General features: G+C 42.1%; 1 protein-coding gene across 1 annotated transcript in view; it reads right to left on the bottom strand.

Moving 5' to 3' along the window:
- Nucleotides 1-11,214, bottom strand: part of Pi4k2b (phosphatidylinositol 4-kinase type 2 beta) — a 25,764-nt gene extending 14,550 nt beyond the window's left edge. Inside the window, exons 1-3 of the mRNA XM_050150018.1 lie at nucleotides 10,832-11,214; nucleotides 2,896-3,032; nucleotides 246-446 (exon numbers count right to left, since the gene is read on the bottom strand). Of these exons, the coding sequence (XP_050005975.1) occupies nucleotides 246-446; nucleotides 2,896-3,032; nucleotides 10,832-11,081 (588 nt within the window). The 5' untranslated portion in view covers nucleotides 11,082-11,214. The remainder of the gene's footprint in view (nucleotides 1-245; nucleotides 447-2,895; nucleotides 3,033-10,831) is intronic.
- Between the last annotated feature and the right edge of the window lie 13,033 nt (nucleotides 11,215-24,247).

The following is a 24,247-nucleotide window of genomic DNA, read 5'->3' as shown; positions in this document are numbered from 1 at the left end:
CCCCCCCCCCCCCCCCCCCGTCCTTTCCCCTTTCTGTCAGCATCCTGTGACCTCACAGGAGCAAGAGACATCCCCTTGACTACTGTATGGTTATATACCAGAGTGCAAGAAACCAGCTGCTCTGGGTTCCTGACTTATCATGAGGGGAATTCCACTTGGCTCTACCATTGGGAGTTATCGCTCAAGTGTCCACAAACAAGTGAACTCTAAGTGCAGGATCAGCCTGACAGCAAACTCTCCTTTACCTTTGTTTTAGGTACAATGCCCAGCTGAAGCTTCGCATCTACCAGGTAGGCACCAGCTTCAGAGAGGTACCCCTGGTTAGGAAGCAAGCAGCCTCTGCCAAAGCAGCAGGGACAGCAAACCTTGTGGACATACTTGGTCCACTTTGGGTTCAGCTGGCCGTAAGGTTCTTCTGATTTGGGTTTAAACACACCAATAATATGCTAGGGGGAAAAGGAAAGTAGAAATCCTATTAGACTTTTATGGACAGGTGGATAACAATCTACAAAATGCACTGCAATAAATAAGATTTACACATAATCTTTAAGTACTAAGATGACTGATTTCAATCACACTGTAAAAACTATGCTCAATTTAAAATCATTATTACATTCTATCAGTATTTTTCAAACTTTTGCTCTGTCAAACCTTAGAAATTGAGACAAGGCTTCTGCCATTTAACCAGATTAACTGCAAGTGTTTTGAATTACGGCACTTTCAAATTAACACTGGAGTCTGCCCCGCCCCCCAACACCATCCCACTTCTCTTTATGGCCAGGTTGTCCAGGCTAATTTCAAACTCACAAGCTTAAGAGTTTCTCTTGCCACAGACTGCATTTTATGTAAGCAGTGTTGTGTAATACTTAGGATCTACTAAACATTCAAACATACATTTACTCACTATCTCCTTTCCTGCTGTGCTAAATATTTTTAAAAAGCAAGGAATCCACTAGAGTTTATCTCCAGTACTCCGAACAGTGCCTGACACATAGTAGGTGCTCAACTAATTCTTAAGCACACAAACAACATAAACTGAATGACTATGCTATCAACAGTTCATACCTAAGATTTTTTTCCATTATATTTTTCTTTTTCTTTTTTTTTCTTTTGGTTTTTCGAGACAGGGTTTCTCTGTAGCTTTAGAGCCTGTCCTGGAACTCGCTCTTGTAGACCAGGCTGGCCTCAAACTCACAGAGATCTGCCTGCCTCTCCATTATATTTTTCATGAACCCATCTTAAGCCTTTCCTAGAAAGAAAAACTTTGGCCATGGGTGGTAAAACACCTGTAATCCCAGTACTTACTGGGTTAGCTAAGACAGGGGGATAGTGAATTCTGGGCCAGCCTGGGACATGTAGCAAAACTCTTCTGGTAAGAGGGAAAAGAATAAAGAAAAAAAATAATTATGGGTGTCCAAAAGTTTCTACAATCATTAGTACTAATCTAATAAATTACACTCATTAAATTTATGGCTCAATTATCTCAGACAAGAAATAAAAATATAATTTTAAACATAATTTATTTATAATGTAATAAATTCTAAAAAAATTAACTTGAGCAAAAGAAGAACAAATTAAGAACTCAAGCCTGGAAGTCAGGCTTGTGACCTGATTTATGATTTACTATGATCCCTAGCACTTGAGAGGCTAAGATAAGAGGATTCCTGCTGCACAATGAGTTCTAAGCCAGCATGAGCTACAGAGGAAGTCTGTCTCAAAACCAAAAATTATCATCAACAACAACAAAAACTTGGAATAAAGACTGACAGTACCTGCAAATGACAATTATGTATATTTTATTTTTAAGAAATAGGGGTGGGGGCTGGGGCTGGGTCTGGGTGGAGGGCTTGCCTAGCATGCATGAAGCCTTGGGTTCTAAACCCAGAACCACATAAAACCAGGCAATACAGACCCATCAATTCAGTACTTATGAGGCAGAAAGAGCAGGTTTTCACCAGCACAGGACACATGAGATCCAAAATTTCTTACTCCCCCACCAAAGAAATGTAGGTTTGACCATGCATATATGTCTATACCCTGTTTTTTTTTGTTATTTTTTAAACAAATAAAATTATGCTTTAAAAAAAATCACATTTTTTTTTCTCGAGACAGAGTTTCTCTGTGTAGCCCTGGCTATCGTGGAATTCACGGTAGACCAGGCTAACCTTGAAGTCAGAGATCTGCCTCCCCAAGTGCTGGGATTTAAGGTGTACACCACCACAGACCGGCTAAAAATCACTTTTAAAATATAACTTCAATTATGGGGGTGGGGGCTCATGGAAACAGAATGGTGGGCTATGTACCACACAAAAATATTTTAGAAAAGACAACACCATTTCTGAAAAACTCCAGACTCAGTGGAAGAAAGTGAATACCGACTTTTCCACTCCAGAATGAGAGTTCATTTTGCTTTGCTACACTCCAGTGCCTTCAAGCTTTGTCGTGCTTCTTTTCCTTGGCATAATACCAGGGAAATTTTCCTTGGGCAATAAACTATACCTTAAAAAAATAAATCAAGCATTGGGAAATGACATTAGGCAGGTTTTAAAAATCTCAACTTCCCCTGTATTTGGTTAATATGGTCACAGAGGTATAGAGGGGGGACTATGAAGGTGCATTAACAGATTCACCTGTAAATATGGGTATACAATAAATGCTTGATTCAACCAACAGAACCAAATAGAAAACATCAGAGCAGAAAGTTACAACTAGAAACTAACAGCTCCATTTCTATATTATTTAGCAATTAGTAAAACAAAACAGAAACCACCGACCTTTATTTTGGAAAAGGAGAAACAAAGAGATGTAATAGGAAAATATTTCCAGAAACTCATACATTTTACATTTAAAGTCTTGTCTTCCAAAATGTGCACAATACATATGTGAAGTTCTCACCCTTTTAGAATCCTTCACAAAGTAACTTCCACTTGACCCTTGAGAGATTCTTTCTGGCAAAATTCCAGTTTCTATTGCTTGCTCTGCTCTCAGTACAATATCAGCAAATTCTGGATCTTCCAAGAATGTATTTATCTCTGAAATAATAGCAATCACTGTGTTAGACCAGCTGCGTGGATGCACAAACTATGGACCTGTGTGAGTGACTTCAAGACAGTAAGATATGGAAAAAGGAAATCAAACATCAGATAGTCTGTGTTGTGTGCATCCTGTAGGGGTACCTGTGTGTGCATTCAGGTGTACACACATGACAGTCAAAGGTCAACCAAACAAAGGACTGGTATACATGTCCCCCTTTAAAATTTTTTATTTGTCGCTGGGAAGTGGTGGTGCACACCTTTAATCCCAGCACTTGTGTGGCAGAGGCAGGTGGATCTCTATGAGTTTAAGGCCAGCCTGGTTTACAGACTGAGTTCCAGGACAGCCAGGGCAGTTACACAGAGAAATACTGTCTTGAAAAATCAAATAATAATAATAATTATTATTATTAGTTTTTTCTTTCTCTCTTTTCCTTTTTATCTTCTTTTTCATTCATTCTTCCTCTCTTCCCCCTCCTCTTCTTTTTTAACGTATATGGGTATTTTGCCTGCACATACCCTCTGAGGCTAGAAGAGGGAATTAGATCACCTAGGTGGGTGCTGGGAACTGAATTCAGGTTTTCTGAAAGGTCAGTCAGTGCTCCTAACTGCCAACCATCTCTTTAGCTCCCTCCCTTTAAATATTAATTATTTAGTATGTGTGCATGCTCTCATGCGTAAAGCCAGAGAACAACTTTGGGAATCTTCTGTTCCCACCACATGGGTCCTGGGGATTAGACTCTGGTGGTGAAGCATCCTTAGGCCCCTGAACCACCTCCCCAACCACAACTTTTTTTTGGAGAATGGACAGGGTCTCTCATTGGGAATGGGAGCCTGTCAATTAGCCTAGGCTGGCTTGCCAGTGAGACCCCAGGGATTTGCCGTCTCTGTCTCCCCAGCCCTAGAATTACTGATGCACTTACACCAAGCCCTTCTTTCACCCTCCTTCAGCAGATGATGGGAAGCCGTAGATGTATTATCCGGGTCTAGTTCATGCTCCCCTCTTCTTTATCAACACTCACCATTTCCAGCTACCACCCTGAACTCTCACGACTGTACCCAGCATCTCTTCTTAGCTGCTAAAAGACAGCTCAAGGTTCACTACCCTCAAAACTCAATTCCTTATCTCTATGTCACTCTGCCCTATTCCATTCCAGGTCCAGTTGCTTGGGTCAAAGCCCTTGGATTCATCAATGCTCTCACACTCTTGTGTGACCACATTGACCTATAACAATCCATCAGCATCCAAAGCACAAACTCTTATAACCTCTACTCCTACAATGAAATCAGCCCTATCAACTCTTTCTTAAGTTATATCAAACCAACTCACAATCATATCATTTATTTTTAATAAACAGCCCAAGGGTTTCCTGTTACTCTAAGCAAAGGCCAAGTCCTTGTTGCCTCCATTTCCCCTTACTCAACTGCTGCTAATCTCCACTTTATTTGAGCATTATCTCCTGATTTGTTTTGTGAGCTCTGAGAAGACAAGGATTTCTTTCACTGCTGTGCCCCCAGAACTTGCACAGTTTCCAGAACATAACAAGCACTCAATAATCACCTGCTGATGAATTAATAATGAATCATTAAAATGGGAAGACAAGCCAAAAGCCACTTCCACTTTAATTTGGAAGGTACTTCAATTCTCTATGTACATTATTATGAAAATTCAAAACACAATCAACCTTCTTTAATTCAGCCAAACAAAACTGCTGTTTACTATTTTCTAAAATCTTTGCTGACAAAAATATTACAAAAAGGGCTATTTGGACATATTTTACCTACTCAAAAGAATAAGCAAAGTATTTTAATAAAGTCTATAAGCCCGATATGCTCATTCAAACAATCCTGTCCCTTGAAAATCCTTATGAATGAAGCAAGGAACTTTAACCTTGGTGACTCTGGGTAGAAATCAGCATGTGGTGGGCATTTATATTTATCTGAATAATATAGGCACCAGTAACCATTATCATTAGTTAAATTGTATTTCCTACACTTCAGCGATTCACAGGTTCCTTTAAAAAATATTATTTTATTTCCTGGGCATAAGTGTTTGCCTGCATGCCTATATTTGCAACAGATGCATGCCTGCCTGGGGCCCGAGGGTACAGAAGACAGTGCTGGATCCCGCTGACTTGGAACTGGAGTGATGACTGTGAGCAGCCATGTGCTGGGAGTCATACCCAACAGAACCATCTCCCCAGTCCCAATGGACCAGTTCTTAGCGATAGAACGATCTTGAAAAGGTGTTTATTTGTTCTTAGTGCTGGGGTACCTTCCAAAATATATCACCAGCAAGTAATCTTGAGAGGAGTGTACACAAAATGATATCAAAGAGATATTATCTCTTTTTCTTATGTTGTTTTTTTGTATGCATGAAAACAAATACAAACCTCTTTTTCCAGAATGGAGTCTCTATCATAGACCTGCCACCTGGTGCAAACCCCACGTCTACTTACCCATGTCTGTGATGGTTTTTCACACAGTCGAGAATCACTTCACATTTCCCTAAGCCTTTTCCTCTTCACTACCTTCCACATCAAAGTGTTCAGACCTAGTTTCCTGCCTGTTTCCTGCCTCGTTTTTCTTTTGAGATTGAAAAAATAATGTTGTATTGCTGGGCAGTGGTGGAGCACACCTATAATCCTAGGATTCAGGAGGCAGAGGCAGTTAAATCTCTGTAAGTTGGAGGGCAGCCTGATCTACAGAGGGAGTTCCAGGACAGGCTCCAAAGTTACACAGAAAAACACTGTCTCAAAAAAAAAATTGTATTTATTTTAAGTGTATTGCTTGCATGTATGTATGTGCACCAAGTACCTGGAGCCTGCGGAGGCCTGCGGAGCGCACTGGAGCCCCTGGAACAGGAGTCACAGATGGCAGTGAGTCTGATACTTACGTATTGGGAACCAAACCCATCAAAAGAGCAGATGATGCTCTCTTAACCACTGCGCTATCTCCCCAGTTCCATGCTTTGGTTTTCCATGATTCCTCCATAAACAGAGCTTCCAGAACTAAGATATCTATTGCAGAACAAAGACACTCTATTCTCAATGCCTTCTAATACTGCATTATTTACTTAGGATCTTGCCATAAGCTACTAATTTATATTAAAATGATTCAACTCTTAGACCACTGTGGTCTTTCCCATCTTCAACAGTTCTTTGGCTACTGCATGTACATTGCTACTATTAAATGTTACTGAATTGATACAAGAGATACACTTTGGAGTTTATCACACATACTCTCTTCCTTGCTCTCATGGAACCCACAACCTCTCTCTAAATATTTAGTAATTTGGTTTCAACCAAAATCAGATCAATCAAGAGGCATTTCTGTACAATAACCCAGGATGTTTTCAGCCTCTTCATGAGACAGTATCCTCCCCACTGGACATGGTCATTCTCTTATTTGAAGATGGCCTGGATTTATCAACACAATCTACAAAGGTACTTTTATGTAATAAATGAATGAATGAATTTGTAACTGGGCCTAATTATCATTAGAGAAAAGTCTACATCTTAACTATTTTCAAATCAAAGCGACTGGTTTTCAGTAGCTAATTTTTCATCAGCTGTGTCCTTGGTAATTACTATCTACAATTCCCACATTCTAGTGGTTTAGATACGCACTGGTAATGGGTTTAACTTGGAGAACACCCACAGATATTACACTGCTTTGTGCCTAATGTGCTATGGATGATTTGCTTTGAAGGCTTGTTGCTGACATCTGGTTGAGTTCCACTAGTAGAAGACATAGTTAAGTGTATTTTCTTTGGGGGAAAAGGTATGTGAGGGACTGAGCTTAGAGCCCCTTGAGTACCATTGTATCACTACACTATATTCCTGGCCCTTGTAATTTTTTTAAATTAAAATTATGTTTATACTTTAAAGGAATAAACTGTTACTTTTATTTGTATCCATATCAGAAAATTTTCAAAATTTTCTTTTTTTCTCTAGAAAAAATTTCTTATAATTAAGTGTTTATAGGTTTGTGGTAGGGAGTTATGTGTATTTGTGAGTGGAGGTGCCTTTGGAGTCTACAAAAGGGCATGAGAACCCTAGTGCTGTGAATTGCCCTAGCTGGGTGCCAGGAACTGGACTTGAGTCTACAACAAGAGCAGTAAGCTTCTTAACCACTTAGTCATCAATTTAGTCTGCAAAATATATTTTCTATGGAGAATCCCAATTTTATCTTTGTAACACCTTTTGGGTCACCTCTATGTAGTCAAGTTCCAGTCTTATTGAGGCTTCTGATTTTCAAAGATGTCCATGCAGTTTATGCTCGGATTGTCTTTACTATCCCACAGAAAACCAAGCCACCTTCCCACAACTCACAGCCACTGTTCATGTTTAAGACTGGAACAAAATAACCTAAATTCTGGGAAAGCTTAGCACCTCCTTCTGATATCTGATGTAGAACAAAGACTAGCACATGGAAGGCTCTCAACAAATCTGTCTAAAAAGCTAACAAAGTATCCATTTGACCATACCAAAGGCTATTGTGGGTGCTCTGGACAGTATAGATTCTGAAAAAGCTATTGTGTTACCCTTTGTGGTTAGATGAAAGTAACCCACCATGGTAACTTCATTTAAATAAACCAACAAGAACTCATCTTATTCCTCTTTCCTACATCTTACCCACTAACTAGAATTCCTTCTAGAAAAAGTGCAAATGAGTTTGGTGAATAAACATACCTCAAGGGTTCCAACTGGTGCCACTCCCCTGATCTTATCTAAGAGCATGCTCCAGGCCTCCTGGGAATCCTCAGCTTTCTCTGTCAGGTCACACACACAGCCCATCAAAACTGTGTTAAGTGACCATAGGCTACAAAGCTATGTGGGCATCCAGCAGTCAAACACGAGCTATCATTTGATATAGGTGACTATCGTTTTCTCAAGGCCTGCTTTTTATTAGTGCCCTGGAGATACTCAGATATTTGATAAGAGTTGTTCATTTCTATAATAAATGGATAATAATGGCTGCATATTTTGTTTTGTCTTGTAGGTAAGAGCCTCACTTTATTAGGCCAAGATAGCCTTGAGCTCACTATGTTGCCCAGGCTGGCCTTAATCCAGTGTTTGAGCCTCCTCGCCTCAGCCTTCAGTGTTCTTATTACAGGAGTGAGTCAGCCCACTCAACTTGGAATAGCTGTATTTTAAGCACAACTGAGCAATAATCTTCAGTACCATAATTGTTTACTTTCAAATCTCAATTCTGGGTGGACTGTCAAGACACAGGAAATGTATTCTTGTAAAACTTGCCCTAAAGAGTTAATTATTAGCCTCTTGATCCTTGATCAGGCAACACCTACCACCCCAGCTATTAAGAGTTCCTTCCACTGAAATAGACTTCAGGAAGTTACATTTTGACTCTTTATTTACTTTTTAGATTTATTTATTTTATGTGTGTGAATGTTTTGCCTGTGAGTATGTATGTTTATCATGTCATGTCTGGTACGGATGGAGGTCAGAAGATTGTATCAGATCCAAGGAACTGGAGTTACAGAAAGCTGTGAACTGCCATATGGATGCTGGATCTTCTAACTGCTAGACCTTTTCTCTACCCTGTGCTTCCTTCTTTCTAAAACCCTTTTTTTTCTTTCTTTTTTTTTTGGAAGAGAGAGTCCTGCTATGCCAGCCCTAGCTAGCCTGGTACTTACTATACAGCCTACACTAGGCTTGACTGTCTTTGCTTGTCCTTTTGCTTTGCCCACCTAAGGGCTGGGATCACAGGTTTGTTGGGATCACAAGTCAAGCTTATTAAGCTTGCTTTCCTATGTGGGAATCCAAAGTAGGATTCATTTCACAGGACTAGCTATGATCTATTACATGTGAAGTCTGCAGGGAACTAAGCCCAGCATGTACAACTGGTACACTGGTACTATCATCTCTATTACAATCTGATTCCCTGATTAGGGTGACTGAACACTGACTTAACAACACTATAGTTCATGCGACTTCTAGACTTTGCCAACTACATTGTTAATATAAGGATAATAGGTGTATGGCATTCTCCACTGGCTTAAATACATAAAGTTCTTGTTTATATAAACAAAATAGTTAAACACCACAAATGTCCATACTGATCTAAAAAGCAAGAATATCTTGAAATTAAAGGTGGTTTCATGACAACTGAACGGTAGGTAAAAGAACAAAGCAGTTAATGAATACTATTAAAATCCTATTTAAGAAAACCCCACATAACCCCCAAAGTAGCAATTCTTTTGTAACACAGAGTTCTAGAGCAAAGAGAACAAAGCTCAGGACCTGAAAAACAAAAAGAAGTAGGCTCAGTCTGAGTTTGCACTTCCTGGATACTTGACTTTGTGCAAACGACTTACTCCTGAAGTTCTAGGAGCTAACTGGTCATTACAGTTGTATTAATTTTCAACTCTCACAGTAAAGATGGGGGTCACTGACAACCCCTACCGTGCTGCTGTGAGAACTAAGATGTTAACAAACTGTCAACTGTGATTTAAACATCATCACTGAGAATTCTGACAGCTCACTTGCATTCTATCACATTCTAGTCTCTTTTTGGCTTTTTCTACAATTTTTTTTTTTTACCACAAATAACAGGAGAAAAAAAACAGACCCAACCCTGTCAAACAATAAATGTACTTTTAAGATCTTAGGCTCTATTAAATCTAACACACAAAGTAACTCTGGGGCAAGACAAGGCAAGCAGCAGCCATATGATCTCAGTTCCATCACTGATCGGACTTTACATCACATATGGCCAAAGTGTCCACTGTGGCCGGCTGAACCAGGGTTCACTTGTGAAGATGGGAAACTTCACACCTCTTTGCTCAACTCGGTGTTGTTTTACAAACCCATCCATCAGCTAATGTCATGGGAATGGCAGACAGGCATTTGGTGCATTTGAGAGACGTTTCCTTTAGGATGCTTATTTAGAGTGTTTATGTTTGAACGAAAGTTCAGTTAGAACTCTTGACTTGCTCTGTCCAAAATCCTTTCAAGCAACCCAGCACATTTGTAGGTCAAGTAAAACATAGCAACTTCTAGGAAAATAAGCAGTATTAATAAAAACTACCTTTCCTGTGGCATTTCTATAAACGGTCACATGGAATGATGAACAATGTATATACCACTTCTTTGGATCCATCCTAACACCAACAAGTAGGAGTTTTGTTTTCAGAAACAAGCCTGTCTAGACTCCAGATGGATCGCATACAAACCTACCCGGTTCAGCCAAATGAGTCGAACTACACTCCACCACCCCAAACTCACCACACAGATATCCAGGCCTGCAACAGCATGCCTAAATTTTAGTTTAAACATCATCTGTCAGCCTCTTTTTCAAAGGTAACCAGTCCACTTCAAATCAGCCCACATGATGCTGCAAAGGTGCTTTCTTTTTAAATGCACAAATATACTTTGCAGCCGGCAAAGTATATTTCACCAGCCTCTGCCCCCTCTGGCTAACGTCACAATAGCAACATTTAATAGAAAGTTTTCAAACTTGTCTCAGCGGCAACTGGTCATTCTTTCTTTATGTCTCTCGACTGTCATCCGCCTAGTAAACTCACGACTCCGAGGCGTCCGACTTTCTGGATCGTCGTGAGTTCTCAATTCAGAACTTAAGTCCAAACTTGAACCAACAACTTACGTCACGGTCTTGGGTGAAGTTTCCCTTAATGTTTGGTTCCCACTTGGACTGACTCTCTCGGGGAGCCTAAAGAGTGAGACTTTACTGATCCCTGTCCGCCTGCCACAGAGGGAAAGGTGAGAGTAAACTGAGGCAGGGAGAGGCGGGCTGCGCGCGCACATGGGTCGTACCTGAGCCGGAGACGCGGGACCGGTCCAGCTCGATGGATAAGTTCGTGGAGGTCGACGCGTCCCCGGAGGCCAGCGGCGGCTCGTCGGTGGCGGGCTCGCGGAGGACGGCCGCGCCCTCGTTCGCCTGCAGCCTCATAGCGCTGCCGGGCGCGCCCCACCGCGGCTGGGCCCAGGCGACCCGAGGCAGCAGCGGCTCCCGCTCCTCGTCTTCGTCCTCCGAGGGGCGGGTGGGCTCGCAGTGCTCCGCCATGGGCCCCGCGGGCGGCTCGGGCGTTCAGGGCAGCCGGGCTCCAGGATGGGGCCTCAGCATCGCGCCAAACCGCGCCGCCCGACCGCACCGACGCCACCTCACCAGTCCACCAGCCCGCGCCCGCCCCGCCCAGCCGCCGGCCACGCCCCGCCCCTCGAGCCCCGGGACGCCTGCCACACGCCTGCGCAGAAGGGCCGGGGGTGGGGCAAGCGAGGGCGGGCGGGGCAGGTCTCCGCGGGCCACCTGTGTCTCCGCCCCGGGAGGTGTTTGTGTGCAGTTGCTGGGACTCTTCCGGGGAGCCAGGAGCAGTGTCGGTGCTGTGGAGGTGCATCCCCTCCAACCTAAATACTCCTCCTCTATTGCTATATACATTATATACATTTATTTCACTAACACTTTCCACTAAAAGTTCATGAACACTGGGGGCTTCTCTTCGGACAGAGCCTAAATGGCCCCGTACTGTTACAATACTCCATGTGATATATATTTGATTAACACCTTACAATAGAAGACGTCCAGGAGAGCAGGGAGAGTCTCTTAGACGTAACGTGGACTAAGTCCTGTTATCATAATCTGTACATTATATACATTTATTTGATACTACCACCAAGCAGGGAGTTTCTGTTCAGACATTCTTGATAGTGCTAACATGTTTTGTTTTGACTAATCTAAACTAAGGTGTATCGATGTTTAGTAATCTTTTTTAAAGGCTGTATTTTGGCTGTGTTAATTTTTTTGTTTTCTAGTTCACTGATTTTTTTTTTCTTCTTAGTACTCATTTGTTTCACTTTTCTTTTTCTAGTTGTTTAGTAAGATTAAGATGTTGACTGGGGCGGCTCCTACCTTTTAGATACAATGCCTTTAAAGCTATGACTTGCCCTCATAGCTTTGCTTTACCTGCGCTCCACTGTTTCTAATACAGTGTGCTTTCATTTTTGTCTCAGCTGAAAGAGTTTCTAATTACTCTTAGGATTTCTTCTTTGACCTGCTTCTTTGAAATATGTTATCCTCAAGTATTTAAGGCTTTCTAGAAGTGGTTATTTCTAGTGTAGGTATTGTTCTGGTTACTTTTTGTCAACTCGGCACAAAACAGCATCACATGGGAAAGGACACTCTATTGAGAGATTGGCTCCATCAGATTAGTCTGTGGGCATTGGGGCATTTCTTAATAATTGAAATGGGAGTGTCCCACCCACTGTGAGTGATGCCATCCCCTGGGTAGGTGATTTTGGACTGTATAAAAAAGCTGAGCAAGAAAAAAGCTGAGCAAGCCATGGAGAGTAAGCCTACTGTATCCATTTATGATCTTGTCTTTGAGTTCCTGCCTTCAGATTTCTGTTTTGAGTTCCCATCCTGACTTCTCCCAAAGAAATATTGTGATGTGGAATTGTAAGCCAGATAAACCCAGTTTGCTTTGGGTCATGGTATCTATCACAGCAGCAGAAAGCACACTAGGACAAGTGCACTGTGAACCACAGAGATGCTAATGTATGACATTCCTTAGCCCAGCACGTTGTATGACTTGGCCAACATCCTATGTGCATTTTTTTATTTATTTATTTTCAAAGATTTATTTATTATGTAAACAACAGTCTGCCTTCATGTGTGCCCACATGCCAGAAGAGGGCTCCAGATCTCATTACACATGGTTGTGAGCCACCATGTGGTTGCTGGGAATTGAACTCAGGACCTCTGGAAGAGCAGCAGTGCTCTTAACCACTGAGCCATCTCTCCAGCCCCTGTGTGCATTTTTACAAAGAACATATATTCTAAAGCTGAGGGGTTTTTATCTCCCAGTTGATTCTATAAATAATTTAAGTAATGACAATGTTGTTAAGGTCACCCATCTGGCCACAGACGTTTTCATCTGGGTGCAGTATTGAAAGGAAGTTATTACAGTCTTTATTATTGTGTATATGCCCTTTTTATTTTGTTGGCTTTTATGATTTCCTAATAATTTTACTTTTTAAATAAAAATTACATTTGCGCATGTGTGTGTGTTGTGAAAGTCAGATAACAACTTGCAGAAGTTAGTGTTCTCTTTCTAGCATACAAGTTCTGAAGAATAAAACACAAGATTAGTTGCAAGCCTTGCACTAGTCCTGATTTGGCCTTCCTAACAATTATTCTGAACTCTTTTTCTTATCTCTAGTTACACTCCTGCCTTGAAGTCTATTTTCTATATTAATATAATAAGCATTCCACCTTTCTAAGGCATACTCTTTGTCTTAGGTACTTCCCACTTTTCATCCAAATATGTCTATTTAGGTTTTGATGTCTCTTGCATATAGTTTTCAGTTAGTTCGTAGTTTTTAAATTTAGTCTGGTAATCTCTGTGCTTCAGTTGGAGCTTTTAGTTCATTTCCATAAAATGTAATGATGGCACTGATGGATTTAAATCTACCATTTGGAAATTTGTATCTTTTTTGTTCCATCCTGTTTTGGTTGAGTCTCCTTTTGCTTTCTTTGGTGTTAATCCGGTATTTCCCATTAGCACATCTAAATCTTACTCCTGGCTTTCTGCTAGTACGTTTATCTTAACTTTTAGTGGTTGTTCCGGGGCTTAGCGCTTACGTCCTTAAATTATCTTAATGTATTAAGAGCTTATATTTTACTAATTGTCATAATACACAAGAACCCTGCAAAAATGTAGCTCCATTTATCTGCCATCTTTTTTTTATTGCCATGTAAAATACACCTGCATACATTATACACAATGTACATATTTTTTGGCTTTAAACAATCATTATTTTAAACAAATTAAGAAAATAATTTCTAGTATTTTATACTTACTATTTCTAATGTTCTTCTTTTCTTCTGGGCCTCATGCTCTATCTAGTACCATTTCCCTTCCCAGTGGAGAACTTAACAGAATGAGTTGTAACGCAGATCTGGGGATAATATCTAGGGTTTATTTATTTGGAATGATCTATTTCACCATCACTTTCCAATGGTATTTCCTGTGGGTAGTAGATTTCAAATTAATGTATTGCTCATCTTTCTCACCACTGTGAACACCTGACAGAAACAACGTGAGAGGAGGGAACCATTTTGGATTATGGTTTCATAGTGGGAAAGGCCTGACAGGAGGGGCCTGAGGTACGGACTCCTCAGTAGGGGAGACACAGGGAGCAGAAACCACGGCCCATACCAGGAGCACTGCCACCTTCAAAGGCCCTCACTTCCGGCAGCCAGGCCTAACTTTCTAAAGGCTTGACCACCTCTCAAACCAATGCCACCAGTCTGGAACAAACTGTGAGCTGCGGAGGGTGGCCAAATGCCAACCACAACAGCTGATATTGCTGTCTTCATCTAAGTCCAGCGTCCAGCCCTAAAAATGTTGCACAGTGATTCTGTGGCCTTCGTGTCTCTGAGTCCACCTACCTGTCCAACTTGTACTATGTCACTATTTTTCTGGATGGTTTTAAGATTTTATCTTTGTCTCTGATTTCAAACAACTACATCTTGGTGTGGTTTCTCTTTAACTGCATCTTGTTCGGGTTTTGCTAAGGTCTTCTTTGGTGATTCACGGTGTGGGTGCTGGGAATCAGAACCAGATTCCTCCAGAGGAGTACCCAGTGCTCCGAATTACTGAGCCATCTCTTCAGCCCTGGCTGAGATTTTTTTAATCTGTAGATTTATGTTTTTAAAAAATTGGAGAGGGTGTCAATGCCAGTTTTTTTCACTCATTTTATCTTTTCTTTCTGAAATACTTATTGTGTATATGTAAGACTTATGAATATTGTCCCAAGGCTCTGCCTACATGCTTTTAAAATAGCTTTTAATCACTTTCCTTTATTTTGGAAACTTCCCTTAATCTATTTCACATCCAATAGTTAGCCAATAAAATAACTCTTTAACTCATTACATTTTATTTTATTTTATTTTGCAAGGGAGGAGTTTCAAGATAGGGTTTCTCAGGGTAACTTTGGATACCATCCTGGAACTTGCTTTGTAGACCAGGCTGACCTCGAACTCACAGATTTGCCTATCTCTGCCTCCCAAGTGCTGTTATTGATTAATGGTGTGTGTTACCACCGCCTGACGAATACGTTTACTTTTTAAATTCAAACCTTATTTTTAGTTATAGAATTTCCATTTAGCACACATTAGCTCTATTTCTCTGCTGAGATTCCCATGTATTCTTAACTTATCGCAACTGGGTATTTTCTTGAGTCCTTGAAAATGTATAATGACTGTGTAAATGGCATCTGGGCCAGGTTGGAGTCAGTTTCTACTTGCTTCTGCTTCTTGACTACAAGTCAAAATTTTATGCTTCATTTTTTTATATGTCTGTTAAGGTATATAATATATATGTGTGTATATACACATGTATATATGTATGTATATATGTATGTATGCATATGTATATATGTATATATGCATGTGTATATTTGGTCCAGTGGGTGATATGCTACGGAGCCTCTGCATTCTGTCCTCTCTCTTAATGAGTGTTGTTCTAGCAGGTAACCAACTTCTCTGGAGTCAACCTTCTGATAATGTCTTTCAATAATCCCACTGCTGTTTTCTTGGACCCCGTGCATAGTCTCCCCATGCAGCAAGGATTTGGGTAGAGAATATATGCAAAATTTAGGGGCCCTGTGCCTCAATAAGTCCTTTCTAGAATTCCCCTCCTGTATTCTAGCTGCTTTGAGAACACGAACCACATCCCACGCGGCCTTAACCCAGTAAGACGGTAGCTTTTTGACTGAGTGCCAGCTGCCTTGCATAGGGCACAGTAGGAAGTGCCCTCAGGCAAAATGTTTGAGCATAAATCTCACTTGTTATGTTAACATCCTCTAAAGAGTAGCCATCCCTTCCCTTCCCGCCTGCCTGCTTCTGGCTGGCTGCCAGCATATTCAAATCCTTGTTTTTAGATTTTTGTCCAAAGTTTATAATTTTGATCTATAAGAGGGATAGTCTGATATAACCTCCTATGACATATTTTATTATGAATGCATCTTTTAGTGAAATGAATAGTGTTGTAGTTGCCTCCGTTCATGGGTTAGTAGAGAAGCATTACCTCTTAAATGGACAGGATGCAGTATCAATTCTGCTCATCATTCTATTTTTTATAAACTTATACACCGAGAAAAAAATCTTTCCGGATAAATAGGTGGATTATGGAAAATATTTTTATTAGCAAAATCATGACAATTAGCAGGGTGCGGGTGGTGCATGTCTTTAATTCTAGCACTTGGAGACAGGGGGTGGTGGATCTCTGCCTTTGAGGCCAGCCTGGTCTACAGAGTGAGTGCCAGGACAGCCAGCGTGACACAGAGAAACTCTATCTTGAAGAAGCAAAAACAATAACTAACGAACAAGAAAAATCATGACAATCTTTGTAAAAAACAAACAAAAAAATCCAAGATATCTGTTAAAAAAAAATTTGAAAAATGTTTTTGATCTGTCATCGGCCCTTTATCTTGGCTCCCTTGACACTAGGCATACATGTGGTACACATGCAGGCGAGACATTATATACATTAAATACAAGGTTTTTTTAAAATTAAATATTGAATGAGCAATAGTCTCACAGAAATATTAAAATTTCTATTTCTCAACTCAGTGTTAAGAAAATAAAGTGTCTTGGGAAAAGCTTTAGCATAATTATTAATGATTTGATAAATTTTGTTGCTTGATAAGAAGTTTAAAAGCCTCTCATTATACATTCAAGAAATTGAGTAAGTAAATAAATGAAATAAAAAGGATGTAGATGAAGAAAACTAGAATTGCAGTTGGTTGTGAGCTGCCTTGTCTTTGGGTGCTGGGAAGCAGGCCCAGGTCCTCTGGAAGAGCAGTCAGTGCTCTCAACACTGAGCCATCCTCCAGCCCCTCATTCAGCATTTTACTCTTGCAGACGTGCTTTTGCATGATAAAAAGCTTTACACACAGTTTTGTCAAAGCCTTTGGAATCACAGATTTGTGTCATTCCCTGTAAGGAAAACATCTAACTTGTGAGTTAATTAGCAGTTCTAGTCTATACTGTCAAACCAGCCAACCAGGACAGACTCGCTTTCTGTTCAAATGAGCATGTTAAATATATCCCAGTGTCAGACTATGGCTACATCCTGGTGATAGGGCACTTGCTTAGATTGTATGAGGGCACAAATTCAATCACACACACACAGACACAGACACAGAGACACAGACACACACACAGACACACACACACAGACACACACACAGACACACACACAGACACACACACAGACACACACACAGACACACACACAGACACACACACAGACACACACACACAGACACACACACAGACACACACACACGCCCCTCTCTATCTAGCTCATTGCGTCAGCATCTCATATTTGAACTCCATAAATGAGGGAGAAAGAGAAGGGGGCACCAGGGGCCAACCAGCCAGGCAGCCACCAGCAAGCCAGTCAGAGAAGAAGCAGGCAGGTAGGAAATACAGAATTAAATAAAGGTAAAAAGCCCCAGGACAAGACGTAGATGAAGAGAAACAGGTTAAATTAAGTTATGAGAGCTCGCTAGAAATGAGCATAAGCTAAGCCTGAGCATTCATAACTAATAAAAGTCTCTGTGTCATGATTTAGGGGCTGGCTGTTCGAGAAAGCCTGCTACAGATATGAGGATTCTAAAGTTCAAAGAAGCTAGATTGTGAAATAACTTATCCATCTTTTCATAGCTGGTGAGAAGAGCTGGGATTTGAGCTAGTTTCGTGGCCTCCAGAGCCCATGTTATATGGTTCCTCATATAAGTTCCTGAGAGAACTTAAAGTTTCCTGGTACACTGGTTAGTTTTTAATGTCAACTTGACACGAATTAGAGTCACCTGGAAAGAGGAACCTTTACTTGCCTTCGCCTGATTGGCCCATTGTTGTCTGGATTTATGACTGATGATGGGGGAGAGCCCACCATGAGCAGCACCTCACCTAGGTGCACGCAGCACCTAGGCAGATGAACCTGGGCTGTGTAAGAAACTGAGCTGAGCAAGCCAGTAAGCAGCATTCCTCCATGGTCTCTGCTCCTGGTCCCTCTTCTTGCCATGTTTAACTGTGACTGGGAAGTGCAAGGTAGTTAAACACTTGAGTCCTGTGTAGGTTCTGGTCATAGTGTTTATTATAGCAACAGGAAGCAAACTGAAACACAAGGACACACACACACACACACACACACACACACAAATTCAATCTAAGCTCTGATTGGCACATTGACCTACCATATTGTGGGAAAGGGCACCTGCCTCAGTTTCCTTTCCTCTTGCTGTGATAAAACACCCTGACAAAGGCAACTTAAGGGAGGAAGAGTTCATTTGGCTCACAGCTCCGGGTTAAAGTCTTCCACTGAGGAAGTGAGGTGACAGACTCGACCATGATTAGGAAACTTGCCTTTTCCACCCTTACACAGTCTAGATCCTATATCTAGGGACAGATGCCACCTACATTCAGGGTGAGTGTTCCCACTGAATTAATCAGATTGAGAAAATATCTTCGTCCGGACTTGACAGTACAGTTTTTCATGAACTCACAGCAGTTGTGGACAGCACACGATCAAGACTCTAGTCAACATCACAAAACATGAACCCCCATCCCTAGCTGAGGAACTGTTTATTGGTAGTGGATGGCTTCTGGGAAGGGAGAGTGAGTTAGGTCCTCATGAATGGATGGGTCTATACCCGTAAGTGTATTAGCCCCACAAATTGGACTAGTGAGTTATAAAACAAAACGAAAAAAAGGACTTGAAGTTGGGGAAGTGGGAAGAGGAGTGGGTCTCGGAGGAGCTAGGGAGAGCAGTGGGAGTGGGACCAAAATACATTCACGCATGTATCAAATTCCCAAAGAAGTCATACAATTTTTTTGTAGCATGAATTCTAATTGTTTTTCATAGTAAAGTTTGGAGTTGGCTATCAGGGGTGAAAGCTGAAGGATCAGAGAAGCAGAGCGGACAGCTGCTACAGTTCTTATCTCTACCGATGCTCAGCATCAATGATCGCCCAAAGGGGGTGATCCTGTCCTACAAATCCTCAGAATGTGTCCTCAGACCGACTGTATCCTCAGACTGCATCTGAGCTCCTGTCTCCTTCCACTTTATATTCCTCACACCACGCAGCCATATTATTCCTGTCTCCACCTCCCTAGTGCTGGGATTAAAGGCATGAGATCCCAAGTGCTGAGACCATTTTTATATGAGCTCTGTTTCTCTTTTAGATAGATTCAATCTCAGGTAGCCCAGGGTGGTCTTGAACTCATTGAGATCCGGCTGTCTCCCAAGTGCTGGGATTAAAGGTGTGTGTCACCACTGTCTGGTCTCTGTGGCTTACTAGTAATTTAGCTCTGTACTCCGATCTTCATGCAAGCTTTATTTGTTAGATTACAAACAAAATATCACCACAATTTAAAAAAAATAATTTTTAACTTTTTTAAAGGAAGAAAATTCCTCACTGGCAGGCCCACAAGACAATTCTTCATAAAGCCTCTTTCCCAGATGGCTCTGCGTTGTGTCGATTACAGTGACACCAGGCTACAAAGGAGGGTTTGTGCTGCTCTGAGCTGACTGGACCATCCGCTGATGCCGCAAGTCAGGGGTCTGCCAGATAGAATTCTGATCGGACTTGGTCATGGGTTTGGGATGTAAGGCTGTGGTTAAAAGCATATGCTTTGAAGTCCACTCGTGGTGAAATAGATGAGAAGCTACGTGGTATGCTATCGGGCTGACATAGAGCAGTGGAAGTTCTCAACACACACACACACCTAATTAAAATGTTCTAAATTTCTAACAGTCAAAGTTCTTTGTTAAAAATTTACCCACTAAACACCACATACTGAATATATTGAATTCACACTTGAATGTCCTGGGCCTCACAGCAGAATCCCTTCCTCGGAGTGAGTCTGCCTAGACTAGGCGAGGATGCAGTGTACAAACTTATCCACATGTCCAGACCTCTCTGAACCTCCTAGGGAGCTGCCCCACCTACAGAAACATGCCTGGCATAACACCTTCTTGGAACTGCTTCTTTGCTAGGTTTTCTCAAGTTGGCCTCCAAGTAAAGGCACTTTGTTGGTCCAAGGAAGTTCTGCTGATTGGAAGGTATCAGTTCTGACTCCGTGGAGACACTTGAGCAGGAGTGAATGGTAGTTTCTAGTCCCCGAGTTTGACCTTTGAACGTCAGTGATATTATAATAACTTTTAAAAGCCTCACATGCTGATGCTCTATTTTTAACTTCTAATCTCAGAGTTGGGGTTGTTGGGCGATAAATGAGATGCAAAGGAGCATCAGAAGTACCGCCACAGCCCTTCCTGCTTGAAGGAAAATTGCAAATGTCATGTTAGGCTATGAAGTAATTGTCAATGTGCACTTGACTCTGCTAATGACTTAGTTTACACATCCTTCCATTACTCCATCCTCCACCTCATTAGTCCTACTTCTGAAGTGGCTCTTACATCATCCACTTTTCTTCCTTTGTACCACTCCCACCATAGTCTAAACTGTCGTGTCCCCTAAGAGTCATTTATTATCATTATGAAAGTACTTACAGCAATGCACTCTCCCCAGGTGTGTGTGTGTGTGTGTGTGTGTGTGTGTGTGTGAGAGAGAGAGAGAGAGAGAGAGAGAGAGAGAGAGAGAGAGAGAGAGAGAGAGGGGAGAGAGAGACTCGTAGCTCAATTGGTCTTGAGCTCAGCATATCAGCATATAACGGAAGATGGCCTTGAACTTCTGATCTTCTTGCCTTCACCTCCCAAGTGCTGGGATCATAAGCATGTACCCTCGTGCCTGGCTTCTGTTTCTGGCTCTCCCCTTTGCCTTATGAAGAGAGTGTTTAAGCCTCAGTCATCTGGATCCTCCTTGTGAGTTTTGTGTCTTTGGTAGGTACCATGCATGCGTACATATTGACACATCTTTGCCTCTTTCAGCATGCTTTGCTTTCCCCCCAAATTCTCAGTGGGTGTCTGAACTTCCGACACTTACTTACACACACAAGGCCCTCTGGCCTTTGTCCCTCACTGGTGAAGCCAGTTCCTCTGGTCTCCTCCTCATCTTAGCTCTTGGATGTACTGCACCTAGACTGCATACGCCAAATTCTTCAAAGAAACGAAATGATAAGGAGTAGTCTGGAAAATGTGGCTGTGTATGTGGGAAACCTGTAAAGTTTAGAGGCTCTAGGAAAGGCCTGTAGGCTGGACATCCAGGAAGAAGTAGGAACCTCATCTAGAGTTAGAATTAGAGTCTCTAGGAAAGGCCTGTAGGCTGGACATCCAGGAAGAAGTAGGAACCTCACCTAGAGGCAGAATTAGAGTCTCTAGGAAAGGCCTGTAGGCTGGACATCCAGGAAGAAGTAGGAACCTCATCTAGAGGCAGAATTGTTTCCTTGAGGAATATCAGTTGCTCTTTTGACCCTTCAGCTAATGGCATGAGGCCCACTTACCTTGTTAAGGGGAATCTCCCTTACTTCAAAGTTAACTGACTGCAGATGGTAACCACCTGCTCACAATTTCTTCATAGCAACATCTCTATTGTCGCTTTATCAAAGGAACTCGGTAGCCAGCCAAGTAGGCATATAAACTAACTGCTTGCTGTATGGACCACTTTTCCCTTCCCTTCTTCAGCTAGAACACACCTACTCTCAGTATGACAGGCCAACCTTCCTCATCAGGTCTCAGTATTCTCTAGGAGTCTGTAGTGAGGAGCTTCTGCCCAAACCAGACTAGACATACTTCTTTTGGCTAAGTTTCTCTACCTCTAACATAGGAGTGATGGTGTTAATTGTCAACTTGATAGAATCTAGAATCATCTTGGAGATGGGCCTCTGGACTTGCCTTTGGGGAATTTGCACTTAACTACATTTAGGTGGGAATACCAGTCCACTTTAGGTGGCCCCATTCTCTAGCTGGGATCCTGAGCTATGTAAACGGAGACAGGGATTGGAGCAGTAGCGTGCACTTGGCTCTCCTCCCCCCCTTCCTCCTCCTCCTCTTCTTAACATTCATTGTTATTATTGGAGATTGACTGTGCATTCCACCGGGCAAGTGTGGGAGCTTGTGGAGTTGGCTCTCTCCTTCTACCTTTACTTGCGTTTCAGGAATGGAACCAATGTCACCAGCTTTGATTGGCAGTACTGCTATCCTCTAAACCATCCTGCTATCACCCATCCTCCGCTTCTTGACTGTGGATGCAATATGACCAGCAGCTGCTTCAAGTTCCCGCTGCCTTGATTTCCCCCATGATAGACTGTGTGCTTGAGCTGGAGCCAGTGTAAATAAACCCTTTCTCCCTTAAGTTGCTTTGGTCAGAGTCTTCTTATTACAGCAACAGGGAAAGAGACCAAGACAACAGGTTAGCGTGATGCCATTGTAGAATAATCTGCTTACCTCTCCATATTACCAAAGGGTCCTTGGAACCAACAACTGGTTAGTTCCCTGCTCTCCTCCATTAGCCAGGCCCGGACTTCTCACAGAGAGGGTTCTCACTAAACACCAACTTAATGCCTCTCTTCCAACTTTTGTGGTCAAAATAGTGGTCTTAGAGATATCAAAACCTTTACTCATAATTACGGTAGTAGAGCTGGCCCATAAAACACTCCGCTCCTGTCCGTAAACTGGGGTCCTTTCCACTAGATGCCCCTTCTTCACAGAGTCTCTCCATGCGGTCCATGCCTTAGAGATGTGGGGACTCAGGGCCAGGTCACAGGGGATTTTCTTATTTGTTGTAACAATGTTTCCCTATATAGTCTAGAATGCCTTAGAATTTATAATCCTTCCTCCTACCTCTGCCTCCCGTGTGCTAGGATTACAAGTGTGGACAGCGCACCCAGTTTGCAGGATACTATTGGTACTGCTTTTGTTTTGTTTTTGAAACTTTGTATCTTGATCATAGCCATCCATCCCTTCCTCTTCCCTCCTGCTCTCCTCATCACATCCCTTCCCAGCTTGATGTCCTCCTTTATTCCTTTTCTTTCTTTCTTTTTTTATTTTCTTTGTAAAAATTATTTATTTATTTATTTATTTATTTATTTATTTATTTATTGGTTTTCTTGTTTTGTTTTCTGACACAGGGTTTCTTTGTATAGCCTTGGCTGTCCTGGAACTTGCACTGTAGACCAGGCTGGCCTCGAACTCACAGAGATCTGCCTGCCTCTGCCTCCTGAGCACTGGGATTAAAGGAGTGCACCACCACCACCTGGACACGTCCTCCTTTTATAATTATTTACTTATTTATTTAACCTATGGAGTCTAGTTAGTGCTGTTCATATGCGCTTGGCTGTGGAGTCATCGGCTGAGGTGCTAGTGGCCACGCTCTCAAAGAAAAGGTCCTTCTCTCTCCTCTGCAGTCGTCAACATTTTATGAGACAGGGCCTCAGATAGCCCAGTCTGGTGGGGAACTCACTGTAGAACTGAAGGTGACCTTGAACTTCTGATCTTCGCGCTACCACCTCCCAAGTGCTAGGATTTCAGTCATGCCCCGCCACACCCCGTTCATGCTGTGCTGAGGCTCAAACCCAAGGCTTCATGTATGCAAGGCATCATATATACTCTTATATACCCAACTGTTTGCTCTACTCTTGGCAGCATAAGAAAAATAGCAAGCTCACGTGCCCCAGTATTGTCCTATCGCCAGTGCTGCTCCTGCTTGTGCCCTCAAGTGACCTTCCCCCTATACATGTCACCTTGAGCTGTGGCAGTTGCTTAACTGTAATGGTTCATTCATGCCTTCTCTTTCAAGTTCCAACTTCTCTTCCTGCTACTCAACTGATTCTTCCTTCATTTTTTCTAGGCCTGGTTTCTGTCCAGGCAGAACTGGCTGACTGCTTTCATCACTATCCTTCCTTTTTGGGTAGAACTTGTTATGCCTGACTACGTCATAAATTAGCCCATAGACTGTGTGTGTGTGTGTGCGCGCGCACTCATGCACATGTACACATGTATGTGTGTTCATGTGGAGACCAGAGAACAGTCTTTGGTGTCTCCCTCAATCAACCTCCATCTTCTTTTTTGAGCCAAGGTCTCTCACTGAACCTGGATGTTGACAGTTTGGCTGGATTGACTTGCCAGCGAGCCCTAACGATCCACCTGTCTGCCTCTCTGCAGTAGGATTATGTGCACTTGCCTCTGAATCGGGATTTCTAACCATGTCCTAGGGATTTAATTAGGTCCCCATGCTTGAAAAACAAGTCCTTTCTGACTGGGCCAT

This window comes from Alexandromys fortis, unplaced genomic scaffold (assembly GCF_014885135.2).
Source record: "Alexandromys fortis isolate MF-2015 unplaced genomic scaffold, M_Fortis_MF-2015_v1.1 scaffold_0, whole genome shotgun sequence".
NCBI lineage: Eukaryota > Metazoa > Chordata > Mammalia > Rodentia > Cricetidae > Alexandromys > Alexandromys fortis.
The sequence above is the reverse complement of the archived record's forward strand: the minus strand, read 5'-3'. Positions and strand labels throughout refer to the sequence as shown.